At 39.0% G+C, this 14,275-nt stretch overlaps 2 protein-coding genes across 6 annotated transcripts in view; one reads left to right on the top strand and one right to left on the bottom strand.

Moving 5' to 3' along the window:
• Nucleotides 1-14,275, bottom strand: part of LOC120573105 — an 86,499-nt gene that overhangs the window by 35,587 nt on the left and 36,637 nt on the right. The window lies entirely within an intron of this gene.
• LOC120573117 lies at nucleotides 7,508-11,042 on the top strand. Of its 2 annotated transcripts, XM_039822593.1 has the most exons (4): nucleotides 7,508-7,554; nucleotides 8,423-8,478; nucleotides 8,616-8,972; nucleotides 10,196-11,031. In XM_039822593.1, exons 1-4 carry the CDS (start codon nucleotides 7,544-7,546, stop codon nucleotides 10,417-10,419), a joined length of 648 nt encoding a protein of 215 aa, XP_039678527.1. In that variant the 5' UTR covers nucleotides 7,508-7,543; the 3' UTR covers nucleotides 10,420-11,031. The 2 variants fall into 2 exon arrangements, with proteins under 2 accessions (XP_039678527.1, XP_039678528.1); XM_039822594.1 differs by lacking the exons at nucleotides 7,508-7,554; nucleotides 8,423-8,478 and adding an exon at nucleotides 8,513-8,561 and having other exon boundaries at nucleotides 8,594-8,972; nucleotides 10,196-11,042.

Below are 14,275 nucleotides of genomic sequence, written 5' to 3'. Positions count from 1 at the left end.
TTTATCAGATCCAATTAAATTAATTTTTCTATTCATGGGCCTATATGTATTTTATTTTTAATTAATGGTGGTTGAACCAACATTATAATGATGAAAGAGTTTATTCTTTAACCCTATTTTACATATTTAAATATAGAATACATACTGGGCTGTCAGAATTTGGCAAAAGGCTGAACAAAGGAAGGGAGACCACACATGAGTTGATGAAAACATGTTCATTTTACAGAACTGAAAGAGAAAAGAACTGAAGACAAACTGTGATGGAAAGAGAGCGAGAGAGACAGAGAGAGAGAGAGAGAGAGAGAGAGAGAGAGCGAGAGAGAGAGAGCGAGAGCGATAACAATATAAAAGCTTAAAAAGGATGAGTTTAAGTGTTCTGGGGTTGAGTCCTGCAGGTTTGTACATCTAAAATATAACTGTGGATCTCAACACGTTACTGTAAAACGTCCCGTTAAAACAAAGTTGTACCTTTCTAGATTGAAAGTGTTTGTCTCGTCCTGCAGGCTGCAGCTCAGTCTGAACTTTGAACTGCAGGAGACACAACTGGGACCGCTGCAGGACATGAAGAGACATGATGGTCCCATTCAAGTTTCAACACATTCCCATATACACATACATATTACTGTTTTTCTTTTCTTTTTTACATACTGTTCTCAGTATGAAATATACACACCCCTGCTTCATAGTTAAGAGTATCTGCCTCTCTGTCCCTCTCTCAGACACACCCCCACTCCCCTCTGGCCTCAGCAGCTCTATGAAGACTTATTGTTATTGTCCACCTGTCCACCAGGTGTCCTCAAACTCTCCTCATCCTGATCACCTGTGCCTCATTCCCCAATCACCCTGTCAGCACATATACCAGACCTGGTCCTGGTTGGTCCATGTTGTGTCGGGCCTTTGCGCTGCAGCCTTCTGCAGCAGCTCTGCTAGAGAGACGTTGGCCTCATTAAAATTACAAATCTGGCTCAAAATGAACCTAGGGGTTAATAATGTATGTGTACCGATATTACTGTTATCTGTGATTAGTTTTCATGCTAATCGAATGTGACCAGTTTTGGCACAAAGCGCTAATTAGCTCATTACGCTAGTCGTCGGGGGAAAGGGTAAAGTATAAATGAATCACTATTTCTACACCGCTAACAAGGCTCAAAATAGCACCACACTTCCACGGTATCATAATGAGGGTCCATACATGTAAAATTAAGCATTGAGATTTTTGTAAGTATACAGACAGTTTATTAAAAAGATAGTTTAGAAAGACAGTAGCATTCACGTATAGAGGCGGGCGCGATCTTGGGAAAACAGTCACGACCAATCGAAACCTAACCCTTGTAGTTAGTCACATTTCACAAACATTTCACAAACGTAATTTCTATTGACCCACTGGGAAACCACGGACCATGGGAGATTTCAAGTGACCGTTCAGCTCACGTTGCTCGGCGTTTGTCATTCGACTGATCGTGACTGTTTTCCCAAGATGGCGCCTGACTGTATATGTGAACACAATACCACACTGTGAAAACCCACAACTACAATTCAAAGTCCTGCATTCTTACTTAAGTAAAAGTAAGTATGTATCAGCAAAACATACTTAGAGTACTTAAAATAAGTATATCTTGATCAGTAGAGATGGTAACTGATGTTATGTTTCTTCCTTCAAACAGTTTGGACCCAGAACGTAAGAAGTGAAGCTGCCAAATGTCTCCTCACATCTGGACCAGTTCTGGATCTGACTTGTTCTGCTGGAGGAGACATGAGACTAAAGGAAGAGCAAACAAAGCAACGACACAAACAGAACGTAATATAAGAACATTGCTGCTGGACATCTTACAGCTGCATCTACTAGAAATATCACAGCAGAGACTATGAGAACTTTGCAGCTCTGAGAGAAGTTTTAACTTTGTTCCAATGATGTGATCTGACTTTTGGGCCTCCTGGTGTGTGTTCTGCAGCTGCATGAAGACAGAAAACCAGTGTTTGTATCTGATATCAGGTGCATCAACTCAGTAGTGTTGGACCAGCTCATAAAACACATTTATACCAATTCAGCAAATGTAGAACTGAGACTAAATAAAGCGGTAAATATCTGTCTCACATCAGATGGTTTTAACAGCAGTCATATAACAGAAGTTACACAGCTTGGCCATCTGGTGGTGCTGTAGAACAACTTATTTTCCAAAAGCTGCTGAAGTTTTACTAAGAAACAAACTTCCATAGATTACTCAGATCAAGTGACATTCAATATAAAATGATCCATTTAGGGCTTCATGTAATGTTAAATTAAGTCTATGCTGCCTTAGTTTTTTGTGATGTCTCCAAAATGTACAAAACAATATTTTCCTCTGAATGAACATAAGTGAACTTTTTGACCTGGCTTGTTTGTACAGTGTGCGCAGCATGTCTCTTCTCTCATTTCCCTTTGCAGAATTTGAACACAAATATAAAGTTCACAACTAAATCTCTTTCCAACTTTACCAAAGTTCATAACTTTGTAACCTGACACAGTTTTGCCACCAGACTTGTGACTCTTGTGACTGGAGGAATAAGGTGTAAATGAATGTAAAATGAAGTGAAGTGTGACAGGAGGAATAAGGTGTGGCCCATGCTAACAGGGCTCTCACTTTAAAGTGAAACAATAGAAACCATTTATCAACGTGCATTAACCATGAGTCATGAGCTTATTAATTTACCCTCATATTTATCCAATTATTTATCCCAGAAGTTTCAGGTAAAGACCCTGTCCTTCTCAAACTGAGAGAAATCCAATCAACAGTCCAAATGTCCTTCCAGTTAGAGACAGAGATAAGGAGACTCCTGAATGTAGAATAGAATAGAATGCCTTTCATTATCATTATACACATATGTACAACGAGATTAAAAGCAACTCCTTTCATATATAAAAATATAAAGATACATATGGCTTAATGGCGGTTTTCCGGTTATAACAGTGATGTTAACTACCTAGCGTTAGGAGCAACGGAGCATTATAAAGTTTCCTCAATTACTAGTATTAGTACCCAGCTAATCAAGCTGACCTGCTAAACTGTCTACTACTAACCTTACGTTACTTAGCAAGTTAACGCTACTAAGTTAACTGCCACCTGTCTTTGTAAGGTCCGTGTTTGCACGAGGAAATAGGAACTTAAGTTAAACATGGAACGTTGATGTTACTAAATTAACGTTAGCGTTAGTCAACTGACAAATATAATGTAGCTAGCTAGTTAACTGTTATATATTTAGCTAGCTAGCTAATATTATGATAAATGCATGGTTCACATTCAAGGCTAAAATTACATAAGGATAGTCTTATGTAGGCACATAAACGGCAAATGCTAACGTTATCCCTGCTGATATTTTAAAATTGTGAAACTTGCAAGTGTTATCTTAACTCGTGTCCAGTTGATATCTCGGAAACTGCATGTAAATAAAAAGAAAAGTATTACTTTACCTTAAGTGAAAGCTGAATGTGAATCACCGTGGAAAAGTCCTGACTCCTGCAATACGTTATTATCCACACTGTCTCTGCGTCGAGACGAGTTTGACTTTAGCACAGCCCCCCCATGAAGTCAAACAATATCATTGGTCAAGATCGTCTCTGCCCGGTAGGATTCATCCAATGATTGTGCAACATTCAATTATTTGAATCTGCACGCACTTTCTTGACATCTGAAGCACATAGACACATAGACATAGACAATTTCTGTTTACATTTCTGTTTAATCAACCATTTTAAGGTCATCGCTTCACGTCCAGATTATCAATGTTCACGTTGATGCTAGAAGCCTTGGTTAAACTGTTGAGCACTAGCATCCCTTCCCAGTCTTTCACACAATGCATATTGCTAAATTAAAATACATATATATATATATATATATATATTTTTTTTTTTTTAAATATACCACACCAATGTAAAGCTTTATGTCCTCCCTGTCTTTATTCACCATATATTACCTCAGCCCATGAAAAACTCTTTGTTCCCTTTGACCTGTAGAAATTGGGGAGAGGCAAAATGATTTGAGGGAGCAGTAGACTGCACAATGACCTTGCATTTTGTTGAACACGGTGACTCACTTTGGGTCTTAATATTAAGAGAAAATTGTTTTAACAACAATTTTAACCTCATAAGGAAAAGAACATGTATGCTACATATTCTATTTGAAGTACACCAAATACATAAAAAGAGGTCTGCATATTAGTTTCTGACTGTGGGGAATTGGGAAAAACAGTAAAAACTTCCCAAATTTTTGAATTGCTTATTTTCATGACATTCATAACAGCCTTATGAAAAGCCTACTCCTTCAGTTTTGAAATTAAATCACAGATAATTTCTCAAATAAGCATAATGTTGCAGATGTCCATACGGTTTGTCGGTAGGCATGACTTTCATAAGAGGGGACACACTTTAAATGGGCAGCCGCACACAATTCAAGATTCCTTTATTGTTACATTAAATTACAGGTATTACACGAATGGCTCTGTTGTGTCTGTTGTGGCGTATCAACACAGGGTTGAATTAAACTGTATGAGGGTTGGAACTAGCGGAACAAGTTAGGTTAGGTGGTGTGCAAGTTAGGCAAGCAGGTACATATTTGAGGTATTGGTGTGCATTAATATTGATTTATCACCCCTTATAAAAGTGTAGCATAGCTGTGGCACAGGCAATCCATTTGTTACAAATGAAACACATTGCCCTATATGTGCATCAATGCCTGTTTAACCATTGCAATTCAAGGGAGATTGTAGTGTAATTTCAGAGGCAGGGGTGGTCAGATCACCAAGGTCTTGGTGAGGCATTTAAGGTACCGGACATGCATGAATATTCATTCTACCTGACATAAGAGGGAAGCTCATGCTCTGAGCTGTTTGCATGACATAGACAGGAACAAACATCAAAAGCCAGAGTGGACACAGTATAAGACATCCCCACAGACATCAGTAAGCAGTCAATGGAAAAAGATGTTGGGCCATGAATCTGAAATAGGCCCATGGCCTCCACGGAAGTGAAATGAGGCAAGAACATCAGATGCCCCCTAAAATATTAGGATGGTGAAGATGTAGGCTTACCCAGGCTGAAGGCTGCCTGGCTCTCTGTGTACTGTATCGTCATCCTGTAGGCCTATAGGGTTGTGGGCCTATAGGGTTGTGGGCCTATGTGATGTGAACTGTGGCTGCACGATTCTTTTGTCAACTAATTCGCCAGACCAAAACATGATTATATAGTGATGAGCATACACCGACTTGGACTTAAATAGACATCATGTACATCCAAAGCTTGTAGTTTAGGTTGACTCTTAGCTCTTATGCATTCCCATAACTGAAGCTATGGCTTTGTTTCCACAAATATTTCGATGAAAGAATGTTTATTTTTACAAAGACAGATCTAAATACAGCATCTTTGTCCGCATTGGCCCCACTGGTGATTTGGTGCAGTACGGCTTTTTAATCTTGTGTGCTGCCAAGTTGTTTTAGTGTATTACCATAAATATGCTTGCAAAATATTACAGTAGTATAGTTTCTAATATAATTACATTGGTCCAACTATAATTGAGAACAATTGCTTGTAGGTTTTTGCTGTGGAGTTGTTGAGGCCATGCAGTGAGGGTTCATGTCAGCCTCATTCAATGCATTAAACGGGTATGGCTGGTCCTACCTGTCTCAGTACCTCATTTAACCCCTCTTCAAATAACTGCAAAGCTAAATACGAGTCCTACTCTATGGCTAGAATTTAGTAGACTTGCATTAAGAGATACTGGACATGATGATGTTTGACAGCGATTAAAACACTAACACACAGTATGTATGAGACCACATTGCATAAGCTAAAATGGACCCTACATTATACCAATATTTACCCTCTGAAGAGTTTACTGAAAGTAAACCTAATATATTAATGATTAAAGTACAGTATATTAGATAGTTTCTTTTTAACACTATACAATATTGTTTATAAAATAAACCCTTATACATTTACGGGGAAAAGCCTGTAGACATATTGAAGAGTTGATTGTAATTGCTGATAAATAATTTATATAAAGTAATGACTATAAAATAATGGTTCTGCAAGTTATTATCATACATTGTTTTTTGTACAGTAGAAAACCAGTATTAAACAGGAATTTACTGTAAATTGATTGGATAATCATGTAAAATAAATGCCTAAAGCTTTTAAGATACTATTAATGGGCTGTCAAATAGGGTAATTTTACATTAATTTGACATGATTTTTGTGTGTTTTACATCCAGAAATCTGTACTTTAACAGGGAGTTCTTGTGGATGGATTGGATAATCTTGTGAATTTACCAAAGAAAACTGTATGAAAACAGCAGTTTTCATTTAAATTATGTAAATTTAAGGTATTTTGCAATATTTTTCAGTGTTTGTACAGATTTATACATTTGTTTGACATTCTAAATATGTTTTTTGATTAAAATTCTTTTTAATTCTACAGTAGTTGGACTGTGAAAATACAGAAAATGTACAGTAAATATCTGCATTTTAAAAAGAAATTCTTTGTAGAATAACATAAGGTTTTTTACTGTCATTTCACAGTAAGTGTTTGGCAACTCTTGCTGCCAGACTTTTTACCGTTTTGTAACGATTGTTTTTTACATTAAATTTAAGGTTTAACTGTAAAAAAACAGAAAGATGCCTAAATTTTACACACCATAAAATTATTTTTACATAAAATTCAATGTAATTTAACTTTCAAGACCATAAAGCAATGGAATTATCCTGTTAAACAACTATATTATCTCATTATATCAATTTACAGACTAAAACCGTAATTTAATGGTTTTTTTTTTAAATATAAGTATTTTTCTGTATTTTTATGGCATTAAAACTTAATGTGGAAAAAATGGAAAAAATTCGTTTTTTTTTACAGTGCACCCTCACTCCCCTCTGCAGCTCTATGACGAAGTATTGTTCTTCTCCAGTTGTCCACCAGGTGTCCTTTCACATTATAGAAAACAATAGTTACTTTTTATTTTTAAGAACAAATTCCTTCAGAAGTGTTTGACATTTCGGAGGATTTTTTGATGTTCTGTTGTTTTATTTTCCCGGCATAGCCTATTTGTTGTTGTTTTTGGACATATTTTGATGCTCCTTTTCCTCTGCTGATCATGAGTTATTTTACAGATACAGAGGAATTTTTGTTGTTTTTCTTTCCAGGAAGTTAAAGAAGAACTTTGGCTTCACCTGCTGGACAGTTCACCAAACTGCAGCTCTTCATCATCACTTTGTTCATCATGTCTTTTTTTTTTATGTTATTTTTTTTTTAAACGTATATAAGTCGCTTTTTCTATGCCTCTGTGGCTTTTTCTCACATTTTAGTAGCTATTCTTCTCATTATTGACCCCTACAATTCCCACTCGGGTTTCTCAGACTCAAGTCCTGCCTTCAGCAGCCAGGTCAGCCGGGTCAGCCAATCAGATTCTAGTCCCTCCCTCAGTGTGTGTTTGGCGGTTTTTCATGAAAATATTCTAGTCTATTCTTACAGCATGGTGAATATGCTACTACTGAGCCGTTTTCAAAGTCGATTGGATGAGTTTCAGGTAGGCCTAAGTGTGATCTTCTTAGTGAATATTTGATACATGTAGAAAGTGTAAAGCTGCACAGAGGCGTTGCACGTGTTTCCTGGCTTGCTGTGTCTGTCAGCGTTTCCATTGTCGGACACACACTGATTACTTGACACTGGGTGGGTTTTCATTACAGTGACAGATTCTTGTAAAAGCCTATCGTCACTTAATTTTATTCAAAGTCCCCCAAATCTCAGAGAACACAGATGGGATGAGATATATTTTGAATGTGCACAAAGTTTTGAACATGAGCAGAAATCTTGCTCCAACACATCTGTTATGTTATTCTGTTCTAGTCTTTCCTGTTTCATTGTGTTAATTTATTCCCTGTTTCTTTGATGGTTACTGTCTCCTGTGTTCTCTGTTGCGTTTTACCCTGTTTCCATCCTTGTGTGTTTTATGGTTCAGTTTCCTGTATTTTGTAGTCTCAGTTTCTCCCATGTCATGTTTAGTTTTACTTCCTGCCTCGTGTTTTCGCGCCTTTTTGATTTTCAAAATACACAAAGAGGAGTTAAGAGTAAGACATGCCTAGGCAACGTTATAGATTGAACAGTTAAAGTACAGCTTTTAAGTCACCACCAAGTCACTCTGCTTTATCTCACAGTTCATCTCAGATCATTTTAGACTCGTACTTCCTCGGTTGAAAAACTCTACTAACTGGCGCCATCTTGTGACAGAAATACATCACTGTAGCTGCTTATTGTCAGTCCTCTGGTCAGTCATGTGTAATAAGTAACACAGAGGAAGAAGTATAAACAGACTGTATATGTCCTCTCTCTGTCCTGTAATAAGTGAACTCTGAGCTCATGTATTTGTGACTCTTCCCCTCTGTCTCCTCTCACAGGGAGAAGATGATCTGCAGCATCCTGCTGCTCATCATCCTGACCTCCTGTGTCTCTGGTTAGTTTACAGCTTCACTTTATTATCCACTAACACTAAACAAAGAATCACTAAAGTGTCCACAGAAACATGTGGAGATGGAGTTTAAAGTTGTCAGTGTGTCTGCTCCTCACTTTCCCTCTCTGTCTCCTCAACAGGAACATTTGTAGTGAATGTGACCCAGACCTCCTATCAGGCAGAGGAGAACCACCACATCACACTGGAGTGGACCTTCACAACCAACCCTCACACTTCCTCCAACTCTCTGAATATCTTCTGTGAACTGATAACTGTCAATAATCCAGTCCTGTTTCATCTCCATGAAGGAGTTGAGGTCCCAGAGTCTCAGGATGAACAGTTTGCAGGACGAGTCCAGTGGGACAAAGACGTCCTCAGAGAAGGACGACTCAGACTTCATGTGTCCAGACTCAGGACTGAAGACTCGGGACTGTACCTGTGTGATGTGCTCACAAGTTATGGGAGTAACTCTGGTAGATGTCGGCTCAACGTCACTAGTAAGTTCATTCATTCTAAAAAGGTTGCTCAAATCAAGCAATCTGATTGGTTCATAGCCGTGATATAATAACCACATACAACGGCTATAACCAAACTCCTTTTCACATTAAGCATCACTCCGCCTCTGAGAAAAACGTTGACTGATGGCTGGTGCCTCAGAGGGAAGAACTACCAGGACACAGAGCTGGTTTCAAATCAAACTCCTTCAGAGCTTTACCTCGCTGTCAGACAGCACTTCACGACGGGGAATTGAAGCCGTTATCTCTGCTCTCTTCAAAGCTGTGTTAGAATTATATTATATTTCTAAATGTGGTTTTAGTACTTTGTGTGTTGTGTTGTCAAGTGGAACCTGTCAGACACCCGACTGCGGTGCATGAAGATAGAAACACACATTCTGCCTAATGACAGAGATGACAGAACCCGCGGAGGAGAGGATAAGTAGGGAGGGTGAGTTAGAATCAGGGCTCACAACTTGGGTGACTTTGTAGACCTGAGCCCTGTATTGCTTTGTCTGATTGCTAGGGATACATAGTCTCTGATTTGAGCCTGCATGTGTTTTGTAATACTTGAAACACTGTTCAGTACAAGTACTTGACTTTATTCTATTGTCTCAGTGATTCTTAAAGGTTTCTGGTAATATAGGTTACCGACGAATATGCCGGGAATTAGAGTTCAGAGAGATAATTGGAGATCTTCTCTGGCCTCCGGGCCTTTCACCTTCACCCAGAAAACAGTAGTTGCTGCGCTACTGCTGCCTCAGCAGTTAGTTTGTTATTGTTTGCCTTTATTTAGCATTAAGCAAAAGAAAGCTTGTGCTAGCTGCTAGTGAAGGCTAACGTTACCTGTGCTATGTTCCATAGCAACAGCCTCGGTATGTGTGAGGCGGACAGTCATCCCAGGAGAGCTTAGATTTTATTGTGAACATGATTTTTTATGAATAAAAATCTATTTAAATTGAAATGTGACTAACTTTCATAATGCCATACTTGATGACTGTTTTATAAAAGCTTAGCTCACTTCAGGCTCTGATATGTTGTGATTATATAACAGCTAAGAGGGGTTGTTGTCGGGCCAACAACGCCCCAATTCAGCAGCTTTTTAGATAAATAAGGACCCGAGAATAGAAGTACTGTGGAAATCCACAATCCTTACACTTCCTTCTCTTTTAGTGAAATGTTTTTTCTTCACATGAATGAAACAGATGTGTTTGGTCTCTTTACAGCAGCGAGGGAACGGCCTGAACCTGAGACACCAAACACAACAAGTCCACCAAACACAACAAGTCCACCACAACCAGAGAGTCGGGGAAGGATCGTCCTCTACTGTGGACTGGGACTGACAGCAGCAACTCTGCTGGGTTTTTATTTCTGTTATTATAGATTATTTCTGTCTAGAAATCAAGATTTCTACTGCTGGTTACTCTTTACCTCCACAGCTTTTCTTTAACCTTTAAAACACATTCAGTGAGACGATGACAGTCCCTGTCCTCTCCTGTAGACTGGATCCTGAATAAAGGAGTTCCCATTGTTGTCAGCTTTTTCTCCACTAGGTGACACTAACGGCTTGTTAAAATACAGCCGCATGTTTGAACCAGTTCAACTGTTTAAATGTTACTAAAGATGTACAAACTCTAGTTTCCTGTACTAGTGAAGATATCAGGACAGAGACAACTTAATAAAACATTGTGCTGTTATTAATGTTAGAATACACTAAATGACGTGTTCTTAGATTTCTGGGGACGAAGGAGAGGCTAGGTTCGGATTGAAAGTTAAGCAAGAGGTTTAATAAAAACAACATGAAAACGACAGTCAAGACACAATTAAACATAAAACATGAAAACACAAATCTTACACTGCAGCTGACAGCGGACTGCTCTCATGCTTCTCTTGTGGAGTCACAGAAGAACAGTCCTGAGATCGTCTCAGGAGCCCCCATTTATCCTGTCCCTCAGGATAAGGACACACCTGAATTTAGGTTTACTCCAGGTCACAGACTAAGGTTGATTATCATGGAAGTGTTGATTGTATTCAAGTTTACAGAGTTTGCATTTCCTTTGTTCTAATCACGTCTAGCAGTTACCTTTCCTGTGGGGACAATGAGTCTCCTACAGTATGCTAAATAACAGCCATGACCTAATTAATTCTTTAGAAGCTAGCTTTTGGGTGAGGCAGTCAAATGCTGATTAGTGTGGTGTGATGAAATCGGTTGATTCAGTGCTTCCTCCAGCTACAGTGTTCATTCAACCAAAAGTACATTTTTATCAGACATCACCAATGCTTTAACTTATTTTTAAACCTAACAGTCCACCCCTTCACACCTTAAAAAAGGTGTGAATATCTATAAAAGTTTCTGAAAAAAAATTTAGACATTAGCAAAATTGTAAGAACTAAATCATAATTTATAAAAGAAATTCATGTCCTCTGACCTCATCATCTGACTCCTCATCTTGTATCAAGAAGGTTATTTTCTCTTAACAAAATATGTTTAGTTGGTTTTATTCACAGTGATTAGTGACTAGCATTCCATTTGAAACAAAAACAAATACACTTAATTAAATCAGAAGATATTAAAGCTGTTGACCAGGTAAAAACAATGGAAAGGAAAACATCTTAGAAGTCTCTGGGGACGAAATCTCAGATTGATGAAATTTCTCGCATCAGCAATGCCTTTCCTAGCTGGATGGAAGGTGACAGATCAGAGGAGAGCCCAACGTCTCCAACTGGATTGACCGCTGGCCCAATTCTCCTCGCTCCCCTTGTTGGCGCTGGTGTTCTCATAGCTGTGCTTTAAATGTCTCTGGAACTGAAATGCAGGAAGAAGAAGAAGCAGGAAGATGTCTCCATATGCTTCTGTGTGATTTCTTTATTTGCTGTAATTTACCAAATTTGATTCACTTTATTTCCTTTTTCTGTTGTATTAAAACACCAAATCATATCTCAGATGCAAGTTTGATTTCTTGATTATTTAAAAGCTGCTAAACCCTTCACTCAATGAAAGCATTAACACTGACATTAATAATTTCTGCTGTAATAACTTCATTTAAATTCATAGTAACTGAAGATGGACAGAGCTCGTTAATGAACATCAAGATGTCAACATGCTGGAGTTAGCATTAATGCGATTTTACATCAGTAGTCCCTAGACAGGTAACACAAGACAGAACATTATAACATATGACATAATATATTAACGCAACTAATTGGACAACTGTAAGAAGACAAAACATTATGTAACATGTCAACTTCATACAAACTCAAACCTGTAGTAACATGCACATCATTTAAAATAAAAAAATATAACAAAACATTTTATATCACAAGTAGAACAGAGGGAGGAAAGACTCTATGCTCTGATGATTCATTTAAAGAGGGTCCTCCAGACTGAGTGCTGCTAGTCCTGATGGCTCCTTTCTATTAAACACTCACAGCTGCAAACTGAAGGGGTTTTCTTTTATTATCAGTAGATTTAGTAAAACAAGGATTTAAGACAAAGAGGCGTTTGACGACGCAAGCCAATAGAGCTGCTGCCACTGCTGTTGTCACTGGTGCTGCTGCTGCCCCTGCTGCTAATGTCAGTACAGTGTAGGGAAGCCAGAGGTCTCCCCGACTCTCTGGTTCTGGTCTTACTGTTTGTTTCTGAGGTTTGGGCTCATCAGCAGCTGCTGTAAAGAACATAATATGGCTGATTGACAGGAAGGAAACCTGTTTTAGTGAAAATGACTATATAATCTGCATCTTTTATTTTTTAAGTACAAACAGAAAAACTCCAGTTCTCCTGAATCAACTTACCAGTGACATTGAGTAAACATCTACCAGAGTTACTCCTATAACTTGTGAGCACATCACACAGGAAAAGTCCAGAGTCTTCAGTCCTGAGTCTGGACACATGAAGTCTGAGTCGTCCTTCTCGGAGGACATCTTTGTCCCACTGGACTCGTCCTGCAAACTGTTCATCCTGAGACTCTGGGACCTCAACTCCTTCATGGAGATGAAACAGGAATGAGGGTCTGAGATCAGTTATCAGTTCACAGAAGATATTAAGAGAGTTGGAGGAACTGTGAGGGTTGGTTGTGAAGGTCCACTCCAGTGTGGTGTGGTGGTTCTCCTCTGCCTGATAGGAGGTCTGGGTCACATTCACTACTAATGTTCCTGTTGAGGAGACAGAGAGGGAAAGTGAGGAGCAGACACACTGACAACTTTAAACTCCATCTCCACATGTTTCTGTGGACACTTTAGTGATTCTTTGTTTAGTGTTAGTGGATAATAAAGTGAAGCTGTAAACTAACCAGAGACACAGGAGGTCAGGATGATGAGCAGCAGGATGCTGCAGATCATCTTCTCCCTGTGAGAGGTGAAGAGATTATCCAGCTTATTATCTACACACAACTGCTAAAAACGATGTAAACCACAAGAAATTGAAGAAAATTAACAATTAGAGAATTAGTCTAAATAAAAATAAAAAAAACGTTCTGAGTGGCAGTAATATGTTTCTGTCACAAGATGGCGCCAGTGGTTCAACTTTCCAATAAGCAAGGAAGGAGGAAGTCAGAACTGACAGTTATAACCATGGGACATTACCAAGAGTACAAAGTACAAAATTACTGAGCCAGTTAGGAGGTTATATTGCTTAATTAAAGTGTTGTCAGTTAGGCTGCACAACTGAGTAACCGTAATGTATTTCTTTAAACCCAAAGAGCTGGAGACCTCCTAAACATCATAAATGAGGTAGACATTGTCTACCATGGACCTGCTGGGCACACAGTAGGTCTGGTCCCGATGGATGACCACCAGTTTCTGATGTCCTGCAGGTTTCCCTTTATTGGCAGTACCGCTATCACCGTTCTGCGGGAGGATGTGGGCATTGAACCAGAGGCCAGACATACAAAAAGAAATCTCTAAAATTGCACCCCTAAATATGTCCCAGAAGGCATTGTAAAATTCTACGGTGAGGACATCGATGCCGGGAGCCTGCCATCTCTGTATGCATGCCCTGTAAAGCAGCCTTCAGGTCCTGCACATTAGCCGGCCCACTGAGCTGTGTAGTGACCTGAGGTAGTTCCTCAAAGAACCCTTCCATCAGGGTGACATCCTCCTCATACTCGCCGGAGTAGAGACAGGAATAAAACTCGTTGAGGGTTTTCTGCTGAAAAGGTCTAGAAACACTGGAAAACAAACACTGGGGAATAACGCTGGAGAGAGTGACATAAGTTCAACTACAATCTGGCACTGGGAAGTGGGACTGGTGAGTATTTATGAATGGGGACTGAAAACAAAAAGGTGAAACACATTAGGGGCGGGGACGG

Source organism: Perca fluviatilis, chromosome 14, assembly GCF_010015445.1.
Source record: "Perca fluviatilis chromosome 14, GENO_Pfluv_1.0, whole genome shotgun sequence".
Classification (NCBI taxonomy): domain Eukaryota; kingdom Metazoa; phylum Chordata; class Actinopteri; order Perciformes; family Percidae; genus Perca; species Perca fluviatilis.
The sequence above is the reverse complement of the archived record's forward strand: the minus strand, read 5'-3'. Positions and strand labels throughout refer to the sequence as shown.